Source organism: Periophthalmus magnuspinnatus, chromosome 3 (assembly GCF_009829125.3).
Source record: "Periophthalmus magnuspinnatus isolate fPerMag1 chromosome 3, fPerMag1.2.pri, whole genome shotgun sequence".
In the NCBI taxonomy this organism is placed as follows: Eukaryota; Metazoa; Chordata; class Actinopteri; order Gobiiformes; family Gobiidae; genus Periophthalmus; species Periophthalmus magnuspinnatus.
This window is the reverse complement of record NC_047128.1, coordinates 490,833-506,103: the sequence shown is the minus strand read 5'-3', so window position 1 is coordinate 506,103 and position 15,271 is coordinate 490,833. Positions and strand designations below refer to the sequence as shown.

Here is a 15,271-nt window from a genome sequence, read left to right as displayed (position 1 = left end):
ATTGGAGTCAAGAGACACAGAGACACAGAGACACCGGAAGAGACACGGGAGACTTTCAAAATAAAACTCACACACAGACACGTGACCTGGACTTGAACCAGGGCCGTGCACGCGCTGCGCCCTGAGCTCACGCGCTCTGGGTGAGGGGTCAGGGGTCACTGTGGGGTCAGAGGACACGCGCGCGCTTTCACAGGCGTGTCTCCAGTGTCCTCGGTGTCCTCGGTGTCTCCTGTCCTCCCGGATGCGCTCGTGTCCACTGCGGGTGACTTTGTGTCCAGAGGCGGCGCTGCGCATCTCGAGCTGATGAGTTTCAGCTGCGGCTCTTTTCGGCTCTGTTCGGCTCTCGAGCAGGTGAATCGGAGCCCGCGTTGACCCCTGACATGACCGCGCGCTGTTCCTCTTCACGCGCGCTTTAACCCGCACTCCCCGCGCGCACAGCCCCGTCCCGCGCCTCCACAAACTCCACCTGAAACTCCTCCGTCCGCGCGCAGTCATGGCGTCCGCCACCTCCACGCCCCTGGCCCCCGGGACCCGCAGCGGCCGCAGCGCGCGCTCCTCCGGCCGCGTCCCGACCCCGTCCTCCTCCACCTCCTCCTCCACCAGCCCCACGCGCCTGTCCCGGCTCCAGGAGAAGGACGCACTGCGCAGCCTCAATGACCGCCTCGCCAACTACATCCAGCGCGTGCAGGAGCTGGAGTCTGAGCGCGCGGCGCTGCTCGTGCGTCTGGAGCAGAACGAAGAGTCAAAGAGCCGCGAGATGAGCCACGTGCGCCGCATGTACGAGGAGGAGCTGGCGGACGTGAGGAGCAGCCTGGACGGAGTAGCCACGGAGAGGGCCCGGCTCCAGATAGAGTGTGGAGGTCTGACCGAGGAGAACAAGAAACTGCACTCCAGGTGAGGAGGAGGAGGGGTGAGGTGTGTGTCCCCCCCAGAGTGAGGTGTGTGTCCCCCCCAGAGTGAGGTGTGTGTCCCCCCCAGAGTGAGGTGTGTGTCCCCCCCAGAGTGAGGTGTGTGTCCCCCCCAGAGTGAGGTGTGTGTGTCCCCCAGAGTGAGGTGTGTGTGTCCCCCAGAGTGAGGTGTGTGTGTCCCCCAGAGTGAGGTGTGTGTGTCCCCCAGAGTGAGGTGTGTGTGTCCCCCAGAGTGAGGTGTGTGTGTCCCCCAGAGTGAGGTGTGTGTGTCCCCCAGAGTGAGGTGTGTGTGTCCCCCAGAGTGAGGTGTGTGTGTCCCCCAGAGTGAGGTGTGTGTCCCCCCCAGAGTGAGGTGTGTGTCCCCCCCAGAGTGAGGTGTGTGTCCCCCCCAGAGTGAGGTGTGTGTCCCCCCCAGAGTGAGGTGTGTGTGTCCCCCAGAGTGAGGTGTGTGTGTCCCCCAGAGTGAGGTGTGTGTGTCCCCCAGAGTGAGGTGTGTGTCCCAGAGTGCTCCAGGTGTCAGGTCTGTGGATGTGACGTTTGTCCAGATGTCTGGTCTTTTCCTGTGACTTTGTTTCTTCTGTGACTCGAGGTAAAAACACGTGAGTCTCAGTCTGATCTGATCTGGAGGTTGTTGGTTCAAATCTCAACATAAACGTTGACGTGTGAACTTCGGCCTTTTTGTCCTGCACTGGGGAAATTCCAGTAGAGCCTGGAAAAGTTCCACAGTGCACTTTAAACAGATCCTCTGTTTTCTGGGGATGTTTTTGTCTGAACAGTTTACACAAATATAAAACAGAAATGTAAAACCCCAGTACGTCCTCTGTGTTTACAGGTAGAAAAGTGACACAGTGCAGCTTTAACAGACCAGGGCTGAAATCAGATTCTAATCGATACTGAAACGAGTATCGAAACTAGATCCTGGTTTTTGCAGGAATCGATATTAAAAAGTCCCACTGACGGAAGTGAACCTTTCCTGAATATTTCTCTCTCTCTCTCTCTCTGTTTCTATTTTTTCTCTCTACATTCCTTTACCCTCTTTCTTTCCTCTTATCTTCCCTCTATCTCTCCTCTTTCCTTTCCCTCTTCCTCCATTCTCTTCATTCTTTTACTTTCTTCCTCTCCCATTACTCTCCTCCCTCTCTCTGTCTCCCTCCCTCTCTTTCTGTTTTTCTGTCTCTCTCTCCCTCTGTTTGTCTTTTTTCTCTACATTCCTTTACCCTCTTCCTTTCCTCTTATCTTCCCTCTATCCCTCCTCTTTCCTCTCCCTTTCTCTCCATTCTTTTTCTTCCTCTCCCACTCTCCCTCCCCTTACTCTCCACCTCCTCCCTCTCTCCTCCTCTCTCCTCCTCTCTCCTCCCCTCTCCTCCCTCTCTCTCTCCTCCTCTCTCCCTCATCCTCTCTCCCTCATCCTCTCTCCCTCATCCTCTCTCCCTCATCCTCCCTCTCTCCTCCTCTCTCTCCCTCCTCTCTCCTCCCTCCCCCTCTCTCCTCCTCCCCCTCTTCTCCTCTCTCTCCTCCTCTCTCCCCTCCTCTCTCCCCTCCTCTCTCCCCTCCTCTCTCCCCTCCTCTCTCCCCTCCTCTCTCCCCTCCTCCCCTCTCTCTGTCCTCCTCCTCCCTCTCTCCTCCTCCTCCCCCCTCTCTCTCTCCTCCTCCCTTCTCCTCTCTCCTCCTCTCTCCTCCCGCTCTCCTCCTCTCTGAGGTTCACAGACATAACTCTCGTCTGTTGTTCTGTAAAAAACTCTGTTCTCTGTATGACGTCGTTAAACGTGTCGTCTGAAGTGGACGTTGACCTTTGACCTTTGACCTGTCCTCAGGCAGCAGAAGAGCGAGGCGGATCTGACCAGCGCCGTGTCCCAGTGGAGGCGAGCGGAGGCGGCGCTGACGTCCAGAGACGCCGAGGTGTCGAAGCTGCGGTCGGACAAACAGCGACTGGAGGAGCAGACGAGCGACCTGCAGGACCAGCTCCGAAATGTACGTCCAAACCGTTTAGCCCCGCCCCCCGCCGCCCTCGGGAATCACCCCCACAACCCCCCGGGCCCTCGGACGCACTGCAGCGTCAGATTTATACAAAACAAAAAGAACCAGTTTAATGTGGAGCTTTAAATAAATAAATGAGTTTGAACAGTTGCACTTTAGGGCTGTTCACATGTCTCTGCAGCGCCCCCCAGTGGCTCTACATTTAGTTCACGGGACGATATAGAAATTTTGTGTCACGACAATCACAATCATTTTGGCCATGATTAACGATTATGTCACGATAATGATTAAAGTTACTGAGGTTTTAAAATGTTATGGATAAATATTAATTCTAAGTTAATGAAGTTTTTGTTAAATTTTACTTTGTTCTCAGTGAAAATAACTATGATCTAATGGAGAACATCATGGATAAAGTGTTTTCTAATGTAAATGATTATCTTTGTCGGCGATTATCACGTTTATATAAAATGTCCCACGAGCGCTTGTTGTCGACCCTTTATCTCGATAAACGATGACGTGGTTTATCGTCCCATGTCTTTTGTTTTACTTCTGTTTTGGGGCAGTGAGTCTGTCATCTGAGCTCGTTCACACAAATCACACCATCTGAGGCTTTTTACACAATCAAACACTTTTACTGCCACAGCGTCGGTCTGTGTGAGGTCAGCCGCACTCGGAGGCCCCGCGTTTCCCCTCTGAGGCCCCGCGTTTCCCCCCGAGGCCCCGCGTTTCGCCCCGAGGCCTCCTGTTTCGCCCCGAGACCTCCTGTTTCGCCCCGAGACCTCCTGTTTCGCCCCGAGACCTCCTGTTTCGCCCCGAGACCTCCTGTTTCGCCCCGAGACCTCCTGTTTCGCCCCGAGACCTCGCGTTTCCCTCCGAGAGAACAGTCTTTTTCATGGACCTGAGGCCTCGTGTGAAATGACCTTTACTTGTTTAGTCCTGGTGCTTTTCTGTCGCTAAAATGGACTGTGACCTCACAGCACAAAGCATTATGGGAAACACCCCCTCAGCTGTAAAATGGACTATTCTCCTTTTAGACAAAATAATTCAACTTTTCATTGAACTTCTTGACTAAAAAAATGGAAGAACTTTGGTTAAATCCGTGACAGACCTGAGATCATCCGTCTTTTATATATTTATTTTATTCTTGATTTCTGAAACTTCCTTGAGAATTCCGTTTGAGAATTCCGTAAATATCCGTTCGGCCGTTTGTATTAAATCCGTTGAACGTTTGTGATACCGTGTTGATCGTGTGTGTCCAGGTGGAGGGAGAACTCGCCAACACCAAGAACCTTCTGAGCGACGAGATGGTCCAACGCATCGACGCACAAAACCAGCTCCAGACGGCCAAGGAGCAGCTGGCCTTTGAGAAGAACCTGAGCGAACAGGTGAGGACGTCGTCTGTGGGAGTGAACGTCCTACTGGAGAAGAACTTTAAAGAAGCGTCTAGAACATTCTCGGGATTTATGTTCGGAAATGAGGTTTGGCTAAACTGAAACTAGATCCTTGGACTGGGTGTCTATCCTGAAAAAGTCCTTAAAGATCCTGTGTGTTTGGAGATGTATCTGAGCACGTTTACTCCCAGCACAGATATTGTCCAGATGTGTAGGTTAATACTTACGTGGCATGCTAACGACGCACTTCCTGATACTGTCCAAGTAAGTCCGTTGTGTACAGTTTGCGTTCAGGTTGTTGTTGTTGTTGTTGTTGTTTTTGGCTTTTTGGATTCGGCAAAAGTCCACCCTGGTCTGACCGCGGGGAAAAGTGCATTTGATCACCTGCTCGTCTCCATGGAGATGTTATTTTTTTTTGCCTGGAATGCTCCACAGTCTGGCATTAAACTTATCAAACACCGTAGAGCCAAAGTCAAGTCAGATCTGTGGAGAGGTGGCCGTTAAACACCTGTAATTGGATAAATGCAAAATGAAAAGGTTTAATGCCATGCTGTGGGACAATCAGAGCATCTCCATGGAGACGAGCAGGTGGCATCAGTCTGAAAATGTGACATACTTCAGCAGTGAAACGTCGTGGAAAGATGCTGTAGATCATGTTTTTTTCATCGGTTTCTTGTCGTTCGTAGGAGACTCAGGAGATCCGGAGCCGTAGCGAGAGCCGGCTCCTGGAGGTGGAGACGGCTCGACGCACAGAGTTTGAGTCTAAACTCGCCGACGCCATGACACAACTGAGACACGACCACGAGGCCCAGCTCCTGCAGTACAGGGAGGAGCTGGACAAGACCTTCACCTCCAAGGTACGAGGAGGAAGGAGTATGAGGGAGGAGGAGGGAGGAGGAGGGGGAGGAGGAGGAGGAGGAGGGGGGAGGAGGATGATCATGAGGAGGATCATAACTGAAACATAAAGTCAGAAAGTTTAATGTTCCGTGCAGATGCTAGAAAATGCCTTACACTGCTTTGCCTGGAATGTTCCACCGTATGACATTAAACTTGTCTATCTCCATGGAGACGAGCCGTTGAGCTGTGAGAACCAAGTCAGAGTTTAATACTATAAAGTTTGAATTAAGTATCTGAACAATATTAATCTTGTATCTGTGGATATCAATTTGGACTGTTGCCGTAGTGATTAACAATTTTAAACTAAATCCTCAAAATATTGCACATAACATGAAGCTGAAGATGACGCCCCTTTTTCCAGATCAAAGTTATGAAGCGTTTGTTCCCTTTACTTGGACAGACTTTGTTTTGGTGATTCTGGAGGATAAATAATGTTTAAATATAAATATAATCATAATTTTACAAAAATCAAGAAGCAGTTTGTGAAGAAAAGATGAAAAACACGTTGAAAATTACAGGAAGTAGAGGGTCGCACACTGATGACATCACACTAATGCGCAGTAATTGGGGGATCAGTCGTATTTTTATAAGAAATAATTTAAGAAAATGTTTAACTTACAATCGTGACAGAATTAGAATTTTGTGTTGCAATATCAGTCAAAATATTCTGAAACAGCTGAATTTCTTGTGTATTTGTTCTTCTGGAAGATCAAATCCATTTTAAGTTTAAACATTTTGTGAAAGCCAAAAGTGTTTGTAAGAAGGTCTCATGTGTTTTTAGAAGGCCCTTTCATAAATGTGTCGTCCGTCCTGTCACTTTAAGCCTTTGTGTCGTGGTCTTCAGTTGCAGAACGCTCAGCAGACGGTGAAGGACAAGACCAACTCCATCTCTGCCACGAAAGATGAACTCGAAAACGCCAAACTCAGACTGGAGACGCTCAGCTCACAGCTCCAGAGCTACCACAACGAGGTCAGTGTGTGAGGTCCAGAGCAACCGCAACGAGGTCAGTGTGTGAGGCCCAGAGCAACCGCAACGAGGTCAGTGTGTGAGGTCCAGAGCTACCGCAACGAGGTCAGTGTGTGAGGCCCAGAGCTACCGCAACGAGGTCAGTGTGTGAGGTCCAGAGCTACCGCAACGAGGTCAGTGTGTGAGGTCCAGAGCTACCGCAACGAGGTCAGTGTGTGAGGTCCAGAGCTACCGCAACGAGGTCAGTGTGTGAGGTCCAGAGCTACCGCAACGAGGTCAGTGTGTGAGGTCCAGAGCTACCGCAACGAGGTCAGTGTGTCTCAGGTCCAGATCCTCCAGAGCGAGGTCAGTGTCTGAGGTCCAGATCCCCCAGAGCGAGGTCAGTGCGTCTCAGGTCCAGATCCTCCAGAGCGAGGTCAGTGCGTCTCAGGTCCAGATCCTCCAGAGCGAGGTCAGTGCGTCTCAGGTCCAGATCCTCCAGAGCGAGGTCAGTGTGTCTCAGGTCCAGATCCTCCAGAGCGAGGTCAGTGCGTCTCAGGTCCAGATCCCCCAGAGCGAGGTCAGTGCGTCTCAGGTCCAGATCCCCCAGAGCGAGGTCAGTGCGTCTCAGGTCCAGATCCCCCAGAGCGAGGTCAGTGCGTCTCAGGTCCAGATCCTCCAGACCGAGGTCAGTGTCTCAGGTCCAGATCCTCCAGACCGAGGTCAGTGTCTCAGGTCCAGATCCTCCAGAGCGAGGTCAGTGTCTCAGGTCCAGATCCTCCAGAGCGAGGTCAGTGTGTCTCAGGTCCAGATCCTCCAGAGCGAGGTCAGTGCGTCTCAGGTCCAGATCCTCCAGAGCGAGGTCAGTGCGTCTCAGGTCCAGATCCCCCAGAGCGAGGTCAGTGTGTCTCAGGTCCAGATCCCCCAGAGCGAGGTCAGTGCGTCTCAGGTCCAGATCCTCCAGAGCGAGGTCAGTGTGTCTCAGGTCCAGATCCTTCAGAGCGAGGTCAGTGTGTCTCAGGTCCAGATCCTTCAGAGCGAGGTCAGTGTCTCAGGTCCAGATCCTTCAGAGCGAGGTCAGTGCGTCTCAGGTCCAGATCCTCCAGAGCGAGGTCAGTGCGTCTCAGGTCCAGATCCACCAGAGCGAGGTCAGTGCGTCTCAGGTCCAGATCCTCCAGAGCGAGGTCAGTGCGTCTCAGGTCCAGATCCTCCAGAGCGAGGTCAGTGCGTCTCAGGTCCAGATCCTCCAGAGCGAGGTCAGTGCGTCTCAGGTCCAGATCTCTCAGACTGAGGTGTGTCCTCCTCGGGTTCGATGGGGCTGTGGTGCTCCTTTTGTCCGTCTGGGTAAAATCTAGAGTCAGATTTTATAAACAAAGTGATTTTCGAGTGATGGAAACATTAATTTTCTGTGATTGTCTGGTTCAAAGCCCAAAGCGTCTCACATAGAATAATAATAAAACAGATCTAGGACAATAGTGAGTTTGTAAATGACCTCGACTGTCCTCCTCGTGTGTGTGTTGGTGTGCGTTTGTGTGTGTGTGTGTGTGTTAGAAAATGTCCCTGGAGAGCCGTGTGCAGGAGCTGGAGCGGACCCTGGACCGGGAGCGTCAGGTGTGGCAGGAGCGGCTCAGTGCTAAAGAGCAGGAGATGTTGGGCCTGAGGAGTCAGATGTTCTCTCAGCTGGAGGACTACGAGAAGCTCCTGGACACCAAGCTGGCTCTGGACATGGAGATCAACGCCTACAGGAAGATGCTGGAGGTCGAGGAGCAGAGGTGGATTCTGGGAAAAGTGTTTTATTGTCATGTTTAGAACCGATGATGTACACGACCAGGCAGAAGTTTGGACACGCGTCTCGTTTTTACCTCCAGGCTGCAGCTGTCCCCGAGCCCGTCCCAGCGCACCGCCGTGTCCCGCACCCAGGAGGAGCGGCAGCGTCTGCGGGGGAGGAAGAGGAAACACGAGGGTCCTACAGGCAGCTCCCCGGCCTCCAAAATGTCCTCCTGCTCCTCCGAGAGCGGCTCAGTGAGTGTGAGTGAGGTGGACGCCAAGGGCAGGTTCATCCGACTCAAAAACAACTCCAGCATCGTAAGAAGTTCATTTTTACTGAGAAAATCTTGGCAGAAAAGTGATTTAGAGCCGTTTCTGGTCCTATTTTACACAAAAAACTGACTCTTGTAGCTTTAATCCATGTTCTGATGATGTTCTCCTCCAAAACAGACCTGGAGTTGGGTTTTGTTTCTGGTGAAAAATGTTGTTTGTAAAGGCAAAACTCCCAAGAAACAAATAACCACCAAGTTTACAACCAGCAAAAAGTATTTCTACTGTAAATATAAAAGAGGCACGAGGAAAAGGAAGTGAATCTTAAAATATCAGAGGTCGACTGGTTGAACATTTGTAAAACTCCCATGACTCCATCCTGCTCAGGTCTTTAGAGGGACTTTTTGTGGGAAAATGTTTTGTTTTTTGTCAGGATCAAAAGGCACAATGTCCCAGATAAAGCTCAGTGCTGGACAGACTGTGGCAATGTCCCAAAAGAGATGAACATGTCCTGCCTAGAGCGCCCCCCACAGGTCACTGGTGGTGATAGAAGCAGTCCAGAGTGTGGTGGACCTGACCTGACTGGACTTTGGGATTTACTGAGGTCTCTTTGAGGAACGTTTGACATGAGACGCAGATCTGACAAATATATTTTAATATTAGCAGCAGCGGCAAAGAAGTGTTTGTGTGGACTCGAGGGACTGGACTCTGTGGACTGGACTCTGTGGACTGGACTCTGTGGGGACTGGACTCTGTGGGGACTGGACTCTGTGGGGACTGGACTCTGTGGGGACTGGACTCTGTGGGGACTGGACTCTGTGGGGACTGGACTCTGGTTGTCAAGGAGATGTGACATGGAGAGGCTTTTCATTGAGACTTTCCATAAAAAAATGATTATATTTGTTTTTTCTTGTTTTGTTTCATTCACATGTTTGAGTCACTTTATTATTCGTCTGTAACATCTACAAAGATCAAAATGCGACGTTCCACCTTGTGATGTCATCAAGTGGTAGTTTTCAAGTTAACTCCTCCTTTTTCCTTTAGTTGAGTCGAGATAAGAGACAACTCCAGGACTGAAATGATCCAAATGATTCTATAAATGAAGGTGTGTGGAGTTTAAAAACACAGTGGAGCACTTCCTGTATCACCACATGATGACATCACAAGGTGGAACAGAGTGTTTTCATGCAGGGTTTGTGTGTGAATGAAACAAAACACAACTCCAGGTCTGTTTGTGATCAGAAAATGCCGCAGTGTGGAACCATTCAGGTGTGTGTTTGTTGGGTTGGACCTCACTTTTCTCTCTCATTTTGATCCGTCACAATTTCTGGTTTGATATTTTGTCTTAAAAATAAATAAAAACTGTTTAAATATCCATTTCCTCAATATAAACAAAATCTTTACCCATTTAAAAAATAGTCTGTGATCTGAACTTTGCTCCAAATCACTTTTACTGCCAGAAAAAAATAAAATAAAAATTGATATATCTAAAATGTTTTGTACAGTAAAATGTTCATCATGTTCCTTGCGTGTTCCTCGCGTGTTCCTCGCGTGTTCCGTGTGTTCCGTGTGTCCAGGAGCAGTGTCTGGGCGGCTGGGTGGTGCGGAGGCTTTATCCAGACTCGGGGGAGATCTCCTTCGACATCCCGTCTCCGTGTGTCCTGACGGGGGGACAGACGCTCACGGTGAGACGCCTTCTCTGGAACCGTTTGTACAAATGAGATTTGACCCTGTGCAGCACAAACGCACCTCCTCAAAGCTGCACTGGGGGGCGCTACAGGCCGGAGGCGCGAGTCCGGCTCCCACAGATGAATGCTGCTGCTGCTGTTGTGTCCTTGGGCAAGACACTTAACCGTCCTCTCCCTCAGTGTCTGCGTACACCGGTGCTGCTGTTTGATCTTTGAGTCTTGTTTTGCTCGTGTTCGTTCCGGGCGTTTCACTCTGTCGCTGGTTTGGTCGAGCGTAACAAACATTTTCAATCTGAGGTCAAAGTGCGAGGTCACGTGACACGACGGCTTCACTCTGAAACTGAACAACGGCTCTCGGGCGTCTGGAAACGGGAGGTGTCAGAGCGAGCTAACCGCGACTCCCCAAATTCTTGGCATTTCATCCGGGGGCGGGGCTTACCTGCTGTTTTCCAAAGAGTGAGGTCGTTTCATGATTAAATGTATTTGCAGCTAATATTTTTAAGTTTCACAGACATGACAGTATTTATGTGATCTGTTAAATACAATTACAACTTTTATTTAGAATTTTTTTTGTCTAAAATTTACAGCATCGTTTCGCCGACGCCTGGTCAGAAAACTCGACCGAAAACTCTAAACGTACCTGTTCCTAAACCTGACGCCGCCGCTCAGGTCAATATACAACAAAAGAGCGTTGCCACGGTTACAGTAGAACCTTTAGCCCCGCCCCGTGCGTCGTCTGATGATGGCTGGATCTCTTCTGAAGCCGAGCGCCCCCTGGTGGTCTGGAGGACTGTTAAAAACACTCTATACATACATACTGATGGGGATTGTCTTGTTTCTGATTGGTCAGATCTGGGCGGCTGGGTCTGAGGAGGAGGCGGAGTCTCGTGACCTGGTGCTGGAGAGTCACGCGACCTGGGGCCCGGCGACGGACGTCAGGATCATCCTCCTCAACCCCAACTACGAGGTGAGAAGAAGAAGAAGAACTCCAGGGTTTATATGAGCAGACACTGGAGTTTTAGTCAAGTCGTTTTTAGACCCTGGACGTTTTTAGTTTGCGGCGTTTTTTAGTCGTGTCCATGTTTTCGACGCCTTCACTGTCGAGATGCGTCTGTTAGTGACTGTAGATCTTCAGACTGGACTTTTGACTTTTATCTGAAGCTCTTTGTTCAGCTCAAGTTGTTTTTTTTTTTGCCGTAAACATAAAGTTGTCTCTTGTCGTTCAGGAGGTGTCCGAGCGCAGGACCAGGATCCAGACGGACCCGGACTTGGACTTTGAGGAGTTCATGGTTCACAGTGAAATGCAGCAGTTCAGGCGACAGGTAAAAACTCTGGAATAATAAACCTCCATTGTACCAGATACAACCAGAGGAACTGCACTGTCTAAACAGGAAACGGACAAACCAGAGCAAACGTCTGAACCAGGTCAAAGTCTGAGTTTAGACTTTATCACAATGTTTTTTTTAATCATTTACATAATCATGGTTCAAAATTATTTATTTAAATTGGCCTCTAATGTTTGAGTCTGGACAAAGTTCATGTGTAAATGTTTAATAAACCTCCATTAAACGAGCTACAACCAGAGGAACTGCACTGTCTGACCTGGACAAAATATGTGCTGATTTTTCCTGTTTAATGTGAGTCTGAAAACTTTATTCCAATGTTTTTGTTTTTTTGTTTGTTTTTTGTTTGTTTTTTTTAATATCACATTTGTATAATCATTGTTCAATTTTTATTTTAGAATTTTTTAATCATTTAAATTTTAATATTTTAACTTGGTTATTATATTGAACCAGAATATTTTCAGGTTTTTCACTTTCCTGTTTAATGTGTTTGCAGAATCTGTGATAAGATAATCATTGTTCAATTTTGATTATATTTTATTTTAATATTTTGACTTAAATATGACAAAATATTTTCCATTTCTATGTGTGTATATATTTTTTTATTTCCATCTAATGTCTGAGTCTGGACTAAATTCCCATGTAAATCCTGAGGTGAACCTGAGATGTTTGTTTGATTAAAAATGAGCCAAATGCCGTCGTCAGATCTGAACTGTGTCAGATTTGTGTTTTGTTTAAAGTTTAAACTCATTTTGTTTCTTCCAAACTCTGAAGCCGAAGAAAAAGAAGAGGAAATGTTGCTCTGTGTGTTGAGCAGCTGGAGGTATGTGTGTGTCTGCAGACGGCTCCTCACGGCTCCTCGTGGCTCCTCACGGCTCCGGCTCGTCTCACCTGCTGCTTCTGTGCCGAGTCTAATCTGCCTCTGAGCTGCAGAAAGTTGCATGTTGAAGCTTTACTCATCGGCGTGTTGGCTCTGTTCATTTTCTGTGGTTTGTCCTGTTTCTTTGCCATAGAATGTTCCACAGTGAATCATTAGTTTTTCAAGATGTTTGTAGCAAAAAACACCCGCACTGGATAAATGTCAGACCAGTTTAAAGCCAGTCTGCGGAACATTCCAGGCAAAGCTGTGACATCTCCATGTGTGACATGTACAGTTCACCTTTTAAATGTATTTTTTTTGCATGTTTTTGTCTAATTCTGTTTAATGCTGCGACTTTACAAACATCAGGAGTTTAAATCTTTTCTAATGAACCTTTTCTCTTTTTTTGTCTTTTGTTTTTAACACAATTTAAAACTCCAGAGTTTTCACTCCTGGTTTTATTCCAGTTCACTCTGGATGAGGATGTGGTTTTAGGCTCTGGAGTTTAGTTTGACATGTTTAGGTTTTTAGTTCCTGCCGGGGTTTATTTTTTATTTTTTTTATTTTTTATTTTTGGACCATTGGCAGACCCTGGTGATTTTAGTCGTGATTCTGACCCGTGTGTGTGCGACTCTGACCCCCGTGTGTGTGACTCTGACCCCCGTGTGTGTGACTCTGACCCCCGTGTGTGTGACTCTGACCCCCGTGTGTGTGACTCTGACCCCCGTGTGTGTGACTCTGACCCCCGTGTGTGTGACTCTGACCCGTGTGTGTGACTCTGACACCCGTGTGTGTGACTCTGACCCGTGTGTGTGACTCTGACCCGTGTGTGTGTGATTCTGACCCGTGTGTGTGTGTGATTCTGACCCGCCTCCTTTCACTTCTTCACTAATATTTGGACATTTTGAAGTTCATGTGTTTTTCACTGAGTTTGTTTCTTTGGCAGGATCACTGTAAGGACGCCAGCTGCGCCGTCATGTGACCGCCCTCGCCCCCTGACCGCCCTCGCCCCCTGACCTCATCTCTGCTTCTCTCGGACTTCACCCTCGAGCTCCAGACATGTCCTGTACATGAGCCGCCACAGAAATGCCTTGAACCGCAGCAGATCTCATTTGCCCAAGAAATGTTTTAATTTAATATTAATAAAGGATTCTTAAAAAACATGCGGCGTTTTGTGACGTTTGAGCAGATTCAGCCTCTGGAGTTTCCTCTTATTGTAAAACTGAACCAAAAACATGTTGTAGTTTAGAAGAACCAAAGTGCAGCTCTTCTGTTTTTAGAGATTTGAAGTAAAAAAACAGTTTTACAAAACATTTTTCACCCTGTTCTCTCTTCTCTGACAATTCTGGAAATATGAGGAAAAACAGCGAAAAATAAAATCTCCAGTCTCTTTTTTTATCATTTTTATGTAAAGAAAAGACCAGAGCGTTTAAAATGTGATATTTAATTTAATGTCCAGTGTTTCACAAGGATCTATGAAAAACCCGCATGTGAAAAGTCCAACAAAACCATGTACTGACCCCCCTACAGTCCAGACACCAGAGTCACGTGACGCTGGAACCTGCTCCGTGAAGAACAATGGCGCCATCTGCAGGTGAACATGTGAAACTGCAACAACACAACCTCTGATCCAGACATTTAGTTTAAAATCACAGCAAGGCCCACGAGTTTAAAGATGAAGAGGAAATGTCCCATGATGCACTGCTCTGATCTGATCTAATGTCGTTTCCTCGTCACAAACAGACCTGGAGTTTTGTTTCATTCTCACATGTTTAACACACAAACTGCAGATTTAGGCTGAGTTCTTCTGTCAAACTGAAAAAAAAACGCTCTGTTCCACCTTGTGATGTCATCATGTGGTGATACAGGAAGTGCTCCACTGTGTTTTTAAACTCCACACACCTTCATTTATAGAATCATTTGGATCATTTCAGTCCTGGAGTTGTCTCTTATCTCGACTGAACTAAAGGTAAAAGGAGCTGTTGATGTGCAAACTACCACTTGATGACATCACAAGGTGGAATGTCGCATTTTGATCTTTGTAGATGTTACCGACTAAACACTGGGTTACAAAAAAAACATTTTTGAAAGTTGCCTGTGTTTTTTCAACTGAGTTAGGACCATTTAGCTGAATCCAAAAATAATATCCATTTTTCTCAGTCAGGTTTTTATGCTAATTTGATTTTGAAAAGTTCGATCTTCTGACTAAATTGATTAGAATTTGTGACATTATCAGTTGATTTTCTTTAATATTTCTCATCCAAAAAATGTTTTAGGAGATAAAAGAAGAATTTTGCATCATATGACGTGAAAATACTCACACATGTAAACAAAATCATCCAAAAACAAATATGTAGCTTAGTTCAGAACGTCGACCTGATTGAGCAAAACCAATGTGACTTTTGGATTCAGCAAAATGATCCTAAATCAGCTAAAAAAATGTTAGACAATAGATTTAGTGTTGACCAGTGTAATAAATGAAAGAAAACACAACTCCAGGTCTGATTTTGATGTTCTAACATGGATTAAAGCTACAACAGTCAGTTTGTGTGGAGCTTTATGTATTTTTGGTTCATATTTTTAGACTAATTCCTCTTTTATTTCTGTTTTTACTCTAGTTTGTTCAAAAAGACACGTGTCCAGTGTCAGATCTGTCTCCATCCCCAGGGTCAGTGAGTAAAGTCCCAACTGCAGCTTTAAATTTGCTTTAAGTTCATTAAAATGTCACAATATGATTAAATTATCCAAAAATAACGACACTCTTTGGAAGTTCACAGACGTCCAAGACAAAACTGTGTCCACTCAGTGTCCTCTCCTCAAACCCACGTTCCTCCATTTTGTTTTTGTCAATATAAAAATAAAAATAATCCAAAGAACCGACGTGTCTCTAACTGAAAACTAAAAACTAAAGATTGTTCAGTGCAATTCTTGATGCTCAGAGCTTCAGACTCAGCATGGAATTGTGACTTTGCAGAAGATTGTCTTGAGTCGTTTAAAATCACGAGGATTATTGGTCCAAAACTTTAGATTTTTGGTCAGAGGAAAAGTGTTTTTGGTCATGGTACAGAAAAAAAACACATTTAAAAGTGTCGATCTTTAACATAGGGGAGGTTTCTTGGAGGTACGTGACATTTTTCACTCCTAAAACTCCTCATGCCTCCTCCTGGTCCAAGATGGAACCGTCTGAACACACTTTAAGATTGTCACCTCTGAAATATTAAACAG

At 47.2% G+C, this 15,271-nt stretch overlaps 1 protein-coding gene across 2 annotated transcripts; it reads left to right on the top strand.

Moving 5' to 3' along the window:
- The first annotated feature begins 280 nt into the window (after positions 1–280).
- On the top strand, positions 281–13,201 carry lmnl3 (lamin L3). Of its 2 annotated transcripts, XM_033990668.2 has the most exons (12): positions 281–894; positions 2,723–2,879; positions 4,145–4,270; positions 4,963–5,133; positions 6,018–6,143; positions 7,671–7,891; positions 7,988–8,204; positions 9,734–9,841; positions 10,695–10,811; positions 11,071–11,166; positions 11,962–12,010; positions 12,993–13,158. In XM_033990668.2, the coding sequence occupies exons 1-11, from the start codon at positions 494–496 to the stop codon at positions 11,998–12,000; spliced, it is 1,779 nt and encodes a 592-aa protein (XP_033846559.1). In that variant the 5' UTR covers positions 281–493; the 3' UTR covers positions 12,001–12,010; positions 12,993–13,158. The 2 variants fall into 2 exon arrangements, with proteins under 2 accessions (XP_033846559.1, XP_033846567.1); XM_033990676.2 differs by lacking the exon at positions 11,962–12,010 and having other exon boundaries at positions 12,993–13,201.
- Positions 13,202–15,271: the final 2,070 nt, after the last annotated feature.